The following is a 14,504-nucleotide window of genomic DNA, read 5'->3' on the forward strand; positions in this document are numbered from 1 at the left end:
CTTCAAGATGTGAAGGAGATGTCCTTCATTACCACACAACTGCCTCTATTTAGCAATATGGTCATAGATTTCATAGACATTGGGGCTGGAAGGGACCTTGGAAGATCAGAGTCCAGCCCCATGCCTCAGGGGCAGGAAGTCAGCGGGGATCATAGGATCCCAGCAAGATGTCTTTTGAAAGTGTTCAGAGTAGGTGCTTGAAACACCTCCAGTGGCAGTCTATTCCAAACCTTGGTGGTCAGACAGTAAAGAAGTTCTTCCTTATGTCCAGCCTGAAACGGTCATGGAGGAGTTCGTGACCGTTCAACCTTGTCATCCCTTGGGGCTCTCTGGTGAACAGATGTTTCCCCCAAACCCTGGTAAGCACCGAAGCATCTTGGAAAGTAAACCCATCCAAACTCATCCTTTGTTTCCTGGTTTCTGTGTAGGAGCTTGGAGTATGGGGAAGGGACCTATGGAGGGGTTTCTTAGGCTACTGTCTATAGATCCTGTTGTTCCTTGGCTCTAGGATTGGGGTCTGGGATTATAAAACACCTTCAAACCAGGATGGGTGTGCAAGTAAGCTTTTCTTCCCCTTGGCCTTGAGGGAGGGGGGAGAAGGCATGTAATATTTTCTTCCCCTATTGCAGAACGATACCTTAGCCTAATGCTCTCATGTTAACATGCTGTTGAGCAGCAGCAAAGCAATGAAATGGACTGAAGAGTGTTGTCAAATGCACACGCAGCAAACAAAGAAGGGTTTTAAGTGTTACAATGATAGAAAAATGTCACAGAGAACTAGGGCTGGAAGGGACCTCCAAACATCATCTAGTCCAATACCCTTCCACAGACAGGACTGATTCCAATCCAAACATCCCATACAACTGTAATTTAATATCTACATAAAACTGTCAACCCTGATGCAACATAGACCAAACACCCTTACCTGCCATAGGTAAAGCAGGAAAACCATAGCATCCAATGTCCTGCTTCTATAACACCTTATCAATATATGCTCAAGAGGTCCCAGGTAGAGGGTCATGCCCCTCTTACTACAGAGGAAGACAAAAACCCATAGTTCATACCAATCTGACCATGGGGTAAAATTTATTTCTGACTCCAAATAAGGGATTGGTCTGATCCTGACTGGAGGGGCAAGACCCTTTAGCCAGGAACCTCAAGCTAATTAGGACTTGCTCATTTTAATTTAAAGTTAGAAGTCTAATTTAGCAAGTGAATTGGATGAAAGTCTCACTTCAGAACAATAGATTGGTGAAAACCACTTTTAAATGTGACAAAATCAAGATGATAAAATGCAAGACTAAATACAGATGGTCCCTATAGTGTAAGAACTTGCAAGTCAAGTGAAAGAGATATAGAAAAACAGGCTACAGCTGGAAACCTGAAGGACCTGGGGCTGGGGTGCTGGTAGCGTATTTTCAATCAATTGACTTTTTGTGAGGAGAAAACTTTGGGAAGGGTTTAAATTTAAAGATGAAAACAACTTCACTCAGTGGAAACATGCATTTTTTTATTATTCAAACTTGCATTCCTGAATCTGACAATTTTTAAAATACCATAATTGATCCTTCAGATGAACATGAATTTTGGCAAAAAAGAAAAAACAACTCTAGAAAATTATTTCACTTTTTCTTGGTAGTGGCAATGTTGGCTGAGTATCATCATAAGTTATATGAAAGATAAATAATTATTCACCTAAATATCTTAAAGTGCTTTACAAAGGCGCGCTACAGCTCTGTTTCACAAATAGGGAATCCTATGAAAAGTAAAATAACTTGCCCTAGATCACATAAACAAGTAGTAGTGCTGAGATTAGAATCCTGATCTCCCAACTCCTAGTCTTCTGTTCTAAGCACTGGTACTAGAAATGATGTCTTCCTGATAGTTTAAACCATTTCAGGAAGGAAGTTTTATTTTACTTTAAATTGAATCATATGAAATGAAACTCAGTTTCAAATTGAATCAAAATAGAAAATTATTGCATTTTGATTAATATATTTAATGAAAATATTGATCTTTAACACTTTTGCAGATGCCAATTGCTATTTGTGCTTCAGTATTTAGCATCATGATAAACTATTGCACTTACCAAGACTCTTTTATCAATGTATATAAATAACATCCCTCTGAGGTAAGGAAATGCTATTGTTTTACAGGTGGGATGAGGCACAGACCAATTAAGTGATTTAGACACAACTCGTGTGATTCTAACTACACAGGCAACAGTCAATTTTTATTCCCAACTAGGTGTAGTTTTAAATAGTTGAAAACATGTAAATAGAGTTCCTGAGTAATTTATAGCCTTCAATTATGTTACTGCATCCACAGGAAGTTAAAGGTATTGATTTTTCCTCATATAGAAAAGGCCAAGGTGTTCATGGTAGAGTGAGGAATGGAATTCATATGCATCAACTTTCAGTTGCATTATTGAACCAAAAGACTGTCCTTTCTTCTTTTGAGAGGGTGCTTTGAAAGCTTAAATCAATATGGCTTTCTGCCCAAGCCAAATGAGATATCTTAAGCAGTATTCACGTATTTGACACTTCAGAGTGGTTATCCTCCCTTCTGTGAGGAGTGGAGTTTGAAGAGGTGAAGGTATTCAGTACTATTATTATTGGCCAAGGTTATGCTTAAAGCCCTCCTCCAAATACCCTTGTTGTGGCAGCCTCCTGTCCTGAAGGGGATCCATCTCATCTTAATGACACCTTCAAGTTGCTTGGAGGGGTCTTTGCATAGCTATGTAAACTTCTTGGGTGAGAGGTAAGTTTTAGGTGGCCAGAACAGATAAAAGCAGAGTGAAGTTATCCAAGTTGCAAAAATGGGAAGAATAGAAGAAGAGATATCTAATGGTTGTGCAGAAGATTGATTGAGAATAGACTTTTCTATACCATATAATGATGTACCACTCTAAAAACATATTTAAGATGCAACTCATGCCCTCATGGTAATTATGCAGGCTATTGCACTAAGCTATTATTTTTTTCAAGTAGTGTGTGATATTCCCTATACTCATATTTACAGTCCTGATATGTGAAAACAACCCAAATTGCCCTATGAGTGCAATTTTGAAAAAAATAGCTTTCTGCTCATATTCCATGCAGATTTTACTCCCTGCATACTTCTAAACTTGGTAGCATAAGAACCAGTGCAGACCGAAAGCAAGAAGTTTTACTCCTGTTACTCAGAACCCTAAGAGACGCGCCATCACTGGAGTGATTTGTAAACAGCTGACTAAATAAAGCAGATGATATACTGTCAAGAACAATCCAATGGCATAGCAATGGACCGGCCAATCCATATGCTTATTTCTATCCTTATCTTCTGGCATTCTATGGAAGCATTATTCAGCCTCTTCACTGACCATTCCCTTCCTGCCCATGTCCTGTGTGATCAGCTAGGTTGAAATGCAGTGACAAAAACCTCTTTCAAGATGGCATTTAGATGTTGTTTTCCTGAAAGAAAACATGCAATGGCATTCATTAGGTCGCAAAACCTTATTCAAGTAAGGTGATGATCACATTGTCGTCTTTTCCTTGCCAGAGCATTTCCCCTTCAAACTGAACCAGCCCATGTTTTCTTGCTCGCAGCAGAATTCCCACTACTTTATTGGAAATCGTCACGTATGTTTCAAACAACCGTTGGAAGTTCACCCTCACATTCCCATCTTTCCCTTTCTCCCCAATGCTTCTTATGATCATGCATAACTCTTCCACTTCCTTCCCCACATGTGTGTGGGCATCTTTCCCCCTATGCTCTGTCTTAGATCCTTCAGGGGGTCTTCCATAAGTGGGATCTCCTTTACAGCAGGCATGCACAGGCTTCGACAAAAGTCTGTCGTCATTGCTGAATGGGTTCTTCTTCTGATAATCAATGTGATCTTCTGCCCAGCTCTGCCAGTTTTTTCTCAGATCATCCACAGCATTGAATTGGGTTCTGGTTGTTTGAGCAAATAGTTTTTTATTTTTCTCCATCTGCAAGAAAGCTTTGTGGAGCTGACAGTGGGTTGTACACTCCCACCTGCGAAAAAAAATAATACAGAACAATAACAACAATAGTTTGGTTGTGTATAGCTCTTAACTAAATCTCATCACGCATTTGTATAAATACAATAACATTTCAGAAATATACATGAGTCTCTTCATCTTCTAAGAAACCCAGCCATCACCTAGTAGTAGTAATATTCTTCAACTCTCTCCACCCTGTTGCATGAACTGACTGAAGAGTCCCTGATTTCTGCCTGAGCCTAGGGCTGGAGCCTGGGGACAATAAGCGCATTAAACATACCTGAACATTTCATTATGCCATGCCACCCACTAGTACTGCAACAATGAAAAGCATACAGGGAAACTAACCGAACTATTTAAATTGCAGGAGTAATGCAAGTCCATAAATTAAACAAATTAAACTTTGAGTCAGTTACAAAGGCATACATTTCCTACTGTGTAGTTACACAGTATATTCCAGCGAGCCTGGGATTAACGTAGCCTAGTACAAATATACTGTTGTACTTACTTTTTTTCCAGTGAAACCTTTGTAAAATGTTACTGTTGTCAGCTCAGCGCATGCTCCAAATAATCTCTTCTGGGCTTGTTGACCTGATCAATGCAGCTGCCAGCTGACAGACAAGAGATTAAACCAGTCATCAGGAAGCAGCCTACCAATCAGTGGAAAGGGGTGGGAATTTTTTTCTGCCGCTTGAACAGTTTTTAAGGTGGGCAAAACCTTATGAGGTTTTGCCTACATGCTCGTGAGATTCCCACAGATGATGTTAGTTACTAAATACAGAACACATGCCTTAGTGGCAATACTAAGGCAGTGGTATCTCTACCTCTTTAGTACCCATGCAGAAACAGAAACAGAAAAGAATGATTAAGAGTGGTACTGCTCATATCTCCATACTTCAGTTAACTCTAAAAGTATAGAACTAGAGTAAATGGCTCTCCCTTAATGTTGTTACAGGCGTAATGCTGTTACCGGGAGGTTAGGGTGCCTGCTAAGGCAACCCTGCAGTCAAACGAGTCCAGTATAAGATGACATTGCAGTTTGGGATTGCCATCCCATACAGGCACATATATAGGTTGTTACCTAAACCTCATCATAGATTTATAAAAATATAATATTTATTATATTTCATAAAACAAAACTTCACTGTATCATATGCTCACTCTTCTTGAGTACTGTGAGGATTTCTAACCTACGGGGGTAGAAAAGCAATAGTGACAGACATTCAATATTTCAATAAGTACTGTTTAGCAAAATGTTTTGAAGGGATGTTTTGTATTTAAACTTGTGATCTCAAGAAATGTGTTGCAAAAGAATCAATGTGTCTGTTATGTTATGCATATATAAAAGAATTTCCTAAATTACTACTGAACAGTAGTTGTTTTGAAGCTGAAATAGGACAATCATTTCAACAAGCCACAAAGATGCATGTGGATAGTTCACAGCTCTCAGTTCTTCCATCTATCAATAGACTCAGACAGTACCAAATCACTTCACACTCGGAAGATTTTCTTTACAACTATAAATAATGTATGTTATAGACTGAAATTTTGAATCATCCAGAAACAGAGTAGACAAGCAGAGGAATTCTAGTGGGGTATATCTAGAACTCAATCCAATATCAAGTACAGAATGAATGCAGTCCCCAGGTTTTTACAAGCTGTAATCAAGAATTTAAAACCTACAAGGAAGTCTAATATAAACCAATACTTCTCCCCCTACCTCCCTCCAAGAACAAGAGTTAAGTGCTGAATTGGTCTACCCTTAATAAAAAACTAAGGGTGCAGACAGAATTGACAATTTTTTATATGACCACAGGTGTATAGCTGTGACCAAACACAAATGCACACTTGCAGACAGCTTCAAAAATGGCCAATCAGGTGCAGGAGTGATGCACAGAGGGTGCACACAGGCACATGCGCGCTCTCGGAGCGTGGCAGTGCACCCTCTACAAAAAGGCACCACCGACACTGCTCACCACCCCACTGCTGACACTGCCGGCAGTGCCTGTGAGTGGTTTGTGATCCCTGCGGGCAGTGGCTGTGGGTGGTTGCCGACCCTTGGTTGGCGCTTGCCAACCCTCCTCCCCACAACAGTGCTGGCAGAGTCTCCGGGAGCTCTCCCACTTACGAGTCATTCATGATCAGGTGACAATCTGACCCCTGCATAAGTGACCAGATGAAGATACTTCAAAACAGAGTGCCTTCTGTAGCATCTGTCTATGCTACCTCCCAGCTCCGAGCTGTTTTCAGAATGGGGGTGGAGTAGGGAAGGGAGCATAGGGAGCTCGGCCTGTGGTGGGAGGGGGGTTCAGCCCCTGCTGGAGGGTGGGGTGAGTGTATTGGAGCCCCCTTTCCCCCTGCCCCCAAGGTGGGGAGGCTCCAATTCAACCACTCACCCTTCAACATCTTCTGGGGAACCCCAAGAATGAGCTCTCCCTGTTCCCTTTCCTCCCTCCCGTTCTGAAAAGTTTACAGCCTCACAGGGAGGAGGGGCCATTGCTAGTGGATACCAGCTGCAGGCTCCCAGCCCACAGCTAGATTCCCCTCCCCCTTGAAACAACAGTGAACATCTGTTTGGTCCAGGGGATCCTTGTAACTCAGAACACTTCCTGCAAGCTGTACTTCTGCCTGTGCCCTTAGTGAAATCAAGATAAGCTGAGGTTTTCAGAACAGCATAGCAGGGGTAGTTGTTTCTTTGGGTTTTTTTTAGTTATTTGTGGTTTATAACATAAGAACATGAGACTTGCCATTTTCTGGCCTAGACTATTGGTCTAGTCTCCTGTCATGCAGTGGCAGAGAATGGATGTTGAAAAGGAGAGTGAACTAGGTAAGGCTGATACTAATTATCAGGTCTTCCTGACAGCAGGGAAAATGAATGACTTTATTGTCTCTTAAGGCTGATACTAATTATCAGGTCTATTAGTGCCAGCTAGAAAGGTCATTGCTGAGCAAGACTTGGACTCCCTCTCAGAGACTTGAAAGCATTTTCATGCCTTCCCTCTCTGGTCTCACAGGCCTGAACTACAGCCTTCTGTCTCCCCCTATATCCTTCCACCTTGCTGCATTTTCACCTATCCCTTTCAGAACAGTTTTTATGTTATCTTCCCATAGCTGCCTGTGTCTACCTTGAGGTCTGATACCCTCTACCTCAGTTTCCAAAACCTGCCTCTTGCTGGTTCTTGCGATATGCTCAGCTCCTTGCATTCAGCCCCTAAGAGCATTAATGTGTTACATGTATGTGTAGTGTGATGAAAGTGCATGGCACTGAACACCGTATTTAAAGATGGCCTCTTCCACAAGGAGCTTAAGACACACACCTTGTTTGCACTGTGGCCTCTACCAGAATTTTGTAGAAATTGTAGAGAAGTAGGGCGGGGAGGGACCTCCAGAGGTCATTTAGTCCAATGGTTCACAACCTTTTTTGTATCAGAACCCATTTATAAACATCAGTGGCTGGTCCCGACCTAGTAAATAGTTTAAGTAGAAAGCAGCCCCCTGGCCCTGCTGGTTCCCCTCACCCCCAAACAGCCCCTCGCAGGCTGCAACTCTGCAACCCTGTTTCCCACCTTCATCTCCTTTAAAGGAGAATGCATTTTTAAAGTTTGTTCGTGGCCCTCTCATATATTCTCACAGCCCACTTTTGGGTTGTGATCCACAGGTTGAGAAATGCTGATTTAGTTCAACCTTCTCCCGGGATCAGCCCTTGCCAAACAATCAGATGCAAAACCATACTCTAACCTTTTAGTAAAACCACTGTCAACCCTGACACAAGGCAAGACGTAACACCCTCACATGCCACAGGTAGTGCAGGGTGACCCTGGCAGCCAACACCTTGCTTCTGTAAAAGGATAATAAATGCTTGAGAGATCCCTGCAGAGATCTGTGCCCCTTGCTACAGAGGATGGTACCGCCCTCCAGGCCATACCAGTCTGACCATGGGTGAAATGCTTTCCTGACCCCAAATATGGGGATCGATCTAATGGGGACTGGCCTGACCCTGAGCAGAGGGGCAAGACCCTGTAGCCAGCAACCTCTGGCTTTAGGTTTCAGCAAGAGCAATGGCACACAGCAGTCACCGCCCCAGCAACAACAGACAGCACCTCTGAGGGAAGTCTACAAAGACCCATGATGGGTGTTGCCAGGTGTATGATAATCCTACTTGTATGATCATTTCAACTCTTGTACAATGCATAATCAATACTAGTAAAAGCGCTTAGAGCAGATGATGATTTTGGGGGCAGTTAACCAATGCAGCATGTGCAAAACCTAAGTTATAGTCTTCCTACCTGCCTCAAAATAAACCAGGGCTTCAACTTTGATGCAGTTCTCACTGCGCCGTTAGAGTGAGCAATGCCACATAAACAAAACTTATGTGCATGCTTATCTCCATATTTTTCGGTACATGGCAGTTTTTGAGCAAATGCCACAAGTTGGATCTTTCCAACCCGGGCGCCTGCCCTCGCGCCCCGCCCCAGCACCGCCCCGTGGCCCGCCGGGGCGCCGCTGCCGGCTCAGGCACCTGCCGGGCAGCCGGCACCCCAGCGTCGCCCAGGGCACTGCGCCTCCTCCCACCGCTAGGGGGCAGTGCCCTGGGCGCCCGCTCAGAAACCGCGGCGGCGCATGCGCACATGAGGCGGGAGAGCGCAGCGCAGCGCATGCGCGCTCCAGAAACACGGGGCGGGGCCCGGCGAAGTGATGGCAGTAGGTCGCTACTTGCTGCTGCTGGCGCAGGAGCATCTGAACTTCCGGCTAGCGGTGGGTCTCGCGTGGCGGCTGCGTGTATACGTGCGTCACGAGCCACGTAGGGGCCGTTGGCGGCGGTACGGGAGAGCCGGGGGGGGATGTATGCGCACCCGTAGATACACGCGTACACGTACACATGCACAGGTGTACGCACACGTGTATGCATACATGCACAAGTTTGTGCACATGCATGCACAAGTGGAAGCACGCATGTATACACGCACAGGTGTATGCACACATGCGCAGGAGCACATGCATTTGGGTGTATACACGTGCACACATGCACAAGGGGTAGGAGGTTGAGGATCCCTGCGCTAGCCTGGCTGGTCTGAGGTCAGCTAGGGTATGCTGGCACCTTAGGGATAAGCTAATGTTTCCGGTTGCTGCCCTGCCCTGTCACTTGTCTGTTGGTGAACCTTTGGTGGCAGCTGCTCTTTTCTTTCAGGTTTCCACCTGGGCCGACCCCACTTTCAAGTGGAAAGGTGGGACGCATGCCTGCCAACCCCTTTCTCTCCCCCTGCTGATGGCACGGCCAGAGGTGGTCAGATGTGGGCTGCCCGCTGTGGGCACAGGTTTTACTGCCCTGCTGCCTTTCCCCCGAGACCCCATGCCGGTTGCACATTCCCTGCCTGCCCAGCAGCAGCAGGAGGCACAACTGCTCCATGCTGCTGCTGCTGCTGCCACCTCTGCTGTTGCTGGTAAGGCAGGCGGCAACCCGCCATGTTGGCACAGCCAGCATGAGGCTCCTGGGGGCAGGGAGTCCTGAGGCTGCAGCAGGCAGCCTGCCTCCGCCCTGCACAGAGAGGAGGAGCCTTTATCCCCCACCTCTCATGTCCCCTGCCTTGGATGAGCCATCTGTGGCTCCGTCCCATACTGTACCCAAGCCCTATGCACCACCCTAGCTGGGCAGTGCCCTAGCCCCTGCCCCACTTTCTCCCTTCCTGTGGGGGCCTCAAACTTTCCCCCCCACTCACCTATGCCCCTGCATCCTGCTCCTGGCAGCCCCCTGGAGGCTGGAATGCTGCCAGCCTGCAAGGGGAAACCTACTGTTTCCCATGGATCCCTGTACGATGCCGTGAATCCAGGACAAATGCTATCCCGGAATCATGCAGCCCGGGACTGGGACTTGTGGTTCCCATTCTGGGACTGTCCTGCCAAATTAGGGATGGGTGGTGACCCTATTTCCACCTTTAATTTATGGCTGTGGTTCCTGGTGATATATTTGGTGAGAGTCTGCCATAGCTTTGTGCATTTCTCTGTCAAGAGGTGGTGTTAATGAGATACATTTATGCAGAGATCTGTAGCAATCTAGTTTATTTTTAATTTGTTCTTCCTAATGACTCTCAGTAATGTTTTTAAGTCTAAGATTAGTGCTGTGAGCATTTTTTTCATATATGGTTGCTATTGTTGCGCTTATCTTGGGTACTTTCATAGCCTTCTTACAGTCCAAAATGTTTATTAGGACACCTCTGGAGGTGCAGTTACAGAGCAGAGCAGAGGTGGAGAAGAGCTCTGACTTTTCCTGGACTTGCACAGGAATTTGTGTCCCAGCAGATCTCCCACATCTTAAGCAAATTGTTCATACTAGTAGATACCTCCTCCTTCTCTGTTTTATAGGTAGAAGCTACAAGTGGTGCTTCATTTAAATTTTGATCCTGTAGCTTTCTGAAATGGGGAAAGTGGGTTTAACTAGAATTTGTTCAAGTTAAAAATTATAAGATTATTGGGGAAAACGTATCCCAAGCAAGGAGTAAAAAAAACCAGCTTGTAAGAAAGTGCTCCAGACTTAACTGAATGAAGAACCAACCCAAGAAAAATATTAGTAATAAGCAAAATGTCTACAAGGAATGGAAAAAACAATGGGTTGGCCAGGAAAGCTGTCTCAAAAGCAAAAGATCCAAGTGGGAGTTACCAGAAGTTGAGTTGATTTGGGCCTTGCAGCATATACTCATTAAGCAGTGAAAGGTTCTTCAGCTTGCATCCCAATATATTACTAGATAACGATCCTATTGTCCTATTGTTTGCCTGGTGATAACTTAGTGTGGTATACACATATACTAAATGAACTTGGATGGCTTACTCTAGCGGAAGAAAAGCTGAGAGATAATAGGATCTTTATCTAGTAAAATATTGGGGTGCAAGCACCACAGGGATGGGAAAGGTCTATTGTTTATACTAAAGGATAATGTTGGCACAGGAACAAATGGATGCAAGGTGGCCACGAATGGATTTAGGCTGGAAATTTAACCATCAAAGCAAGCAACTTTTAGGGCTGCGCAAAACAGCACCCACCGTTTCGTTTCGACTTCTGTTTTGAAGGGACGATGTTTAGTTTCAGCATTTCATTTTTAAGCACTGTTCTTTTTCGTCAAAACTTTTGCTGTTTCAATACATTTCGATGTTTTGTCCATAGGCTATAATGGGGAATCATGAAAATACCTATAACTTTGTCATTTCTTGCCTGATTCAGATGACAATTGCAGAGATGGTAGCCCCTTCTGAGGGCATGAAACCTGCTGCCAAGTTTCAAGGAAATACCTGCAGGAGTTTCTGGAAAACCGCACCTCAGGGTCCTGACAAGCAAAACTCTTGTGACTTGCTGGCAGCAGCAGCAGCCTCCTGTCATCCTATGTACCAATCTGGGGGTCTGCACCCCCGGAAGGGCTGTGGTGTTATGCTGGACTCCTCTCGGGGGTGTGGGCCCCTGGATCTGCACTCAAGATGACAGGAGGCTGCCACTACCGTCTGCAACTGGTGCTGGGCGCAGCCTATGCCCAGTGCTGGGAAGACTGGTGCTGCTGCTGGCCCCAGGCAGCAGCAGTAGCCTCCTGTCATCCCATGCACAGATCTGAGGGTTGAGGCCCCCAGGAGGAGTCTGGCAGCGGTGGGAGGGCAGGTTGAGCTCCGTGGGGTAGCAAAGCTGCTCGGAGTGCAGCCCTGGCTCTTCCCGCCTCCTGCTGCCGGGCTGTACTCTGAGCGGCTCCAGCAGCCCCATGGAGCTCAGCCTGGCGGCGGAAGAGCCAGTGACAGAGCCACTCGGATCGCAGCTGTGGCCAGTGGCTCTCCCCTGCCTCCTGCCACCACGCTTAGCTCTGTGGGGCTGGCGGAGCCGCTTTGAGTGCAGCCCGTTGGCGGGAGACCAGGGCTGCGCTCTGACCTGCTCTGCAAACCCCACAGAATTCAACCCAGGAGTGGGAGATGGCAGAGAGCCAGGGCCGCGCTCTGACCAGCTCCGCCAGTGCAACGGAGCTCAGCCCTGGCTTCCCCCCACCTCCCACCACTGGGCTGTGCTCCAGGGAGCTCCGCCAGCCCCACAGAGCTCAGCATGGTGACGGGAGGCAGAGCACAGACCTGGCTCTCCCCCACCTCCCGCCACCGGGCTGCTTCGAAACGCAAAATGTTTAAAAACTTTTGAAATGTTTCGAGTACCCTTGTTTCATTTCAAAGCTGTTTCAGAGCCTTTTGTTTCGCTCCTATTTCACTGTTTTGAGCTTGAAACGTGTTGAAACAGCTTTGAAACGAAACACTCATTGACATTTCTCACAGCCCTAAAAAACGGTAATAGGGCAAAAAAAAAAAAAAGACAAACCCCTAACTGCAGGAGCTCTTTAAGTCTATGAACGGGATTATAGAGCAGCGGCCACGTCACTTAAGCCAGGAGTTCCTTTCCAGGTATACAGTCAGAAGAAGAAAGTGACTCCAATGTAGCATGGTAGTCCTATATGGAGTTCATTAGCAAATGTGGAATATTTGCTCTACAAACTGGAGAAGTGTAGGTTTTACTGGGATATTTTCCCAAGAGAGAACTGTTTGCAAAAGGTGGCCCCCAGATTTTACTTCCATATACCGAATAGCATTGAAGGACCCCATTGAGTAGTTTTAGGAAAACTCACAGAAACTTTTCTATGGTTACCCTGATGTGTTTAATGAAGCCTAAGTATATATAATTTAGTGTAGTTTCTTGTGTCTATAATAACATTTCAGTTTTTGTGACTACTTCTTAAATCAAGACTTGTTTTTTCAGCCTGAGTAGAAGATACCCAGTACACTTTTGTATGATTCTTTGGGAACCATTTTGTAATCAACTGTAAGATCTGTTGCAGTATTCTTGTTGGCATCTTTCTTAAGCTTTTTTTTTTTTTCTGATGTAGTATTTGTTATCTGTGAATGGTCAGTTTAATCCTGGTAGAATGGTAAGGGATTAATACTTTTATTTGTTTTATTAAAAAAATGTCATGTTTTATTTTCCTTGTAGGAAATAAAGTCTTTGCTTTCTCTTTGTGGTGGACGATTCAGCAATCAGCAAGAAATTAATGTAAATGTAAGTTAAGACTGTATATTTTACCAGGAAATATATGGACACTGTACCAAGCAACTGATTTGCTACTTATATTTTCTTCATTCAATTGCAGTAGCTAAGTACATTGCCAATGTTTAGGAAGACAGTGCATCCGTCAAAAACTGTGATTGATTCTGACTTTAAAAAAGCAATCCTAATGCCTACTTCTTACTGACCATTACTGACCTAATATTTACTTCTTACATCTGCATGTGATGGTTCTATCTGTGGGTTTACTCCCTTGCATACCTTTTACAGAACCTAATCTCACAATAAACAGTGCCATCTACTGTAAATCTGTTGCTTTTTCTAAAACAATTGAGCAATGAGAACAGAAAGTAGCTACAGGAGCTGAATGAATTATCAGTAAATTCTATGTGTAGAATACCTGGAAAAGTGAAGCTAAGGGAGACTACTTAAAATTTAATTTTAGCACTTAGAGAACATCAAATCTCAGAAGCGGAAAACAATGATAGGGAAATGTGCGTAGGCAGGTATTAGATTGTCCTTTTGTAGTATTGTTTTGAAGGGTGAATAAATAGGTGGCTGATCCATTTTATCATGTCTCAAATAGCGCATGAGAGAAATGTATGTACTATTTCTTTTGCATTTAAGGTCTAAGGTATCAAATTAAATATTACACCCTCACATTTACAGTTCAGTTAACATTAGAATTAGAAAAATAGGTGTTCTTGGAGCTTTACCAGTCTATGAATAACCACAGTATGCAGTCTTGATTGCATTGTAGATTTCATATGATATCCTCTTCTTAGCACTCTTATTGTTTTTTTTTATTTCAGTCTCCATTTTGGATTCTTGATATTCCTTCAGAAGAAATGACTAGAAAACTAATGAAACGGACAGTATGTGCAAAGTAAGATTGGAAATCCAGGAAATCAGAACATACCTCCACCCTATACCTCCTATCATTCTGCAACAAGTGCTGCTTTTTAATTTAGCTACAGAAACTACATATGTTTTCTATAGACGTGGACTAAGATTTATTTGAAAAGTGTTCCAGTCCTTATTCCTCAGTCTTGCACTGTGCTCATCATTGCACAGTACAGTACTTACTAGTAACATTAATGACCCTATGGTAAAGTTGTGACACCTTTATTTGAATTTTATCATGCTAAATTAGTGAATAAAAAAAAAAAGGCAAGTGGGGAGAGACTGAATTCATTTGAATGTTTGCCATTCTTTTAAAAATCATTTAGGATCTTGGATACTATGGTGACGGAAAAACTGAAAAAAGAGCAAAGAGTAACTGCTTCTTTGCTTCCTCTTCTTGTTTCTGAATTCTGAGTCTTAGATCCAAAGAACTGAAGCACATATCCTTCCAGGGTGTTCTAGGGGAAGGGAACCATAGTTTCATAGTTTGTAGGGTCGGAAGGGACCTGAGCAGATCATCTAGTCCG

General features: G+C 44.2%; 1 protein-coding gene and 1 long non-coding RNA gene across 2 annotated transcripts in view; one reads left to right on the forward strand and one right to left on the reverse strand.

Moving 5' to 3' along the window:
• Nucleotides 1-1,489: 1,489 nt before the first annotated feature.
• LOC109311995 lies at nt 1,490-4,631 on the reverse strand. Its single transcript, XR_002101679.1, has 2 exons — nt 4,513-4,631; nt 1,490-4,017 (listed from the first exon to the last, which is right to left on the reverse strand). It is a non-coding gene; the product is annotated as an uncharacterized LOC109311995 (long non-coding RNA).
• A 4,050-nt stretch (nt 4,632-8,681) lies between these two features.
• The window catches only part of TRMT11 (tRNA methyltransferase 11 homolog), a 48,783-nt gene continuing 42,960 nt past the window's right edge, over nt 8,682-14,504 (forward strand). The window contains exons 1-3 of the mRNA XM_019537997.1: nt 8,682-8,759; nt 13,003-13,068; nt 13,887-13,960. Of these exons, the coding sequence (XP_019393542.1) occupies nt 8,700-8,759; nt 13,003-13,068; nt 13,887-13,960 (200 nt within the window). The 5' untranslated portion in view covers nt 8,682-8,699. The remainder of the gene's footprint in view (nt 8,760-13,002; nt 13,069-13,886; nt 13,961-14,504) is intronic.

Source organism: Crocodylus porosus, unplaced genomic scaffold, assembly GCF_001723895.1.
Source record: "Crocodylus porosus isolate Cpor-Errol unplaced genomic scaffold, CroPor_comp1, whole genome shotgun sequence".
Lineage (NCBI taxonomy): Eukaryota > Metazoa > Chordata > Crocodylia > Crocodylidae > Crocodylus > Crocodylus porosus.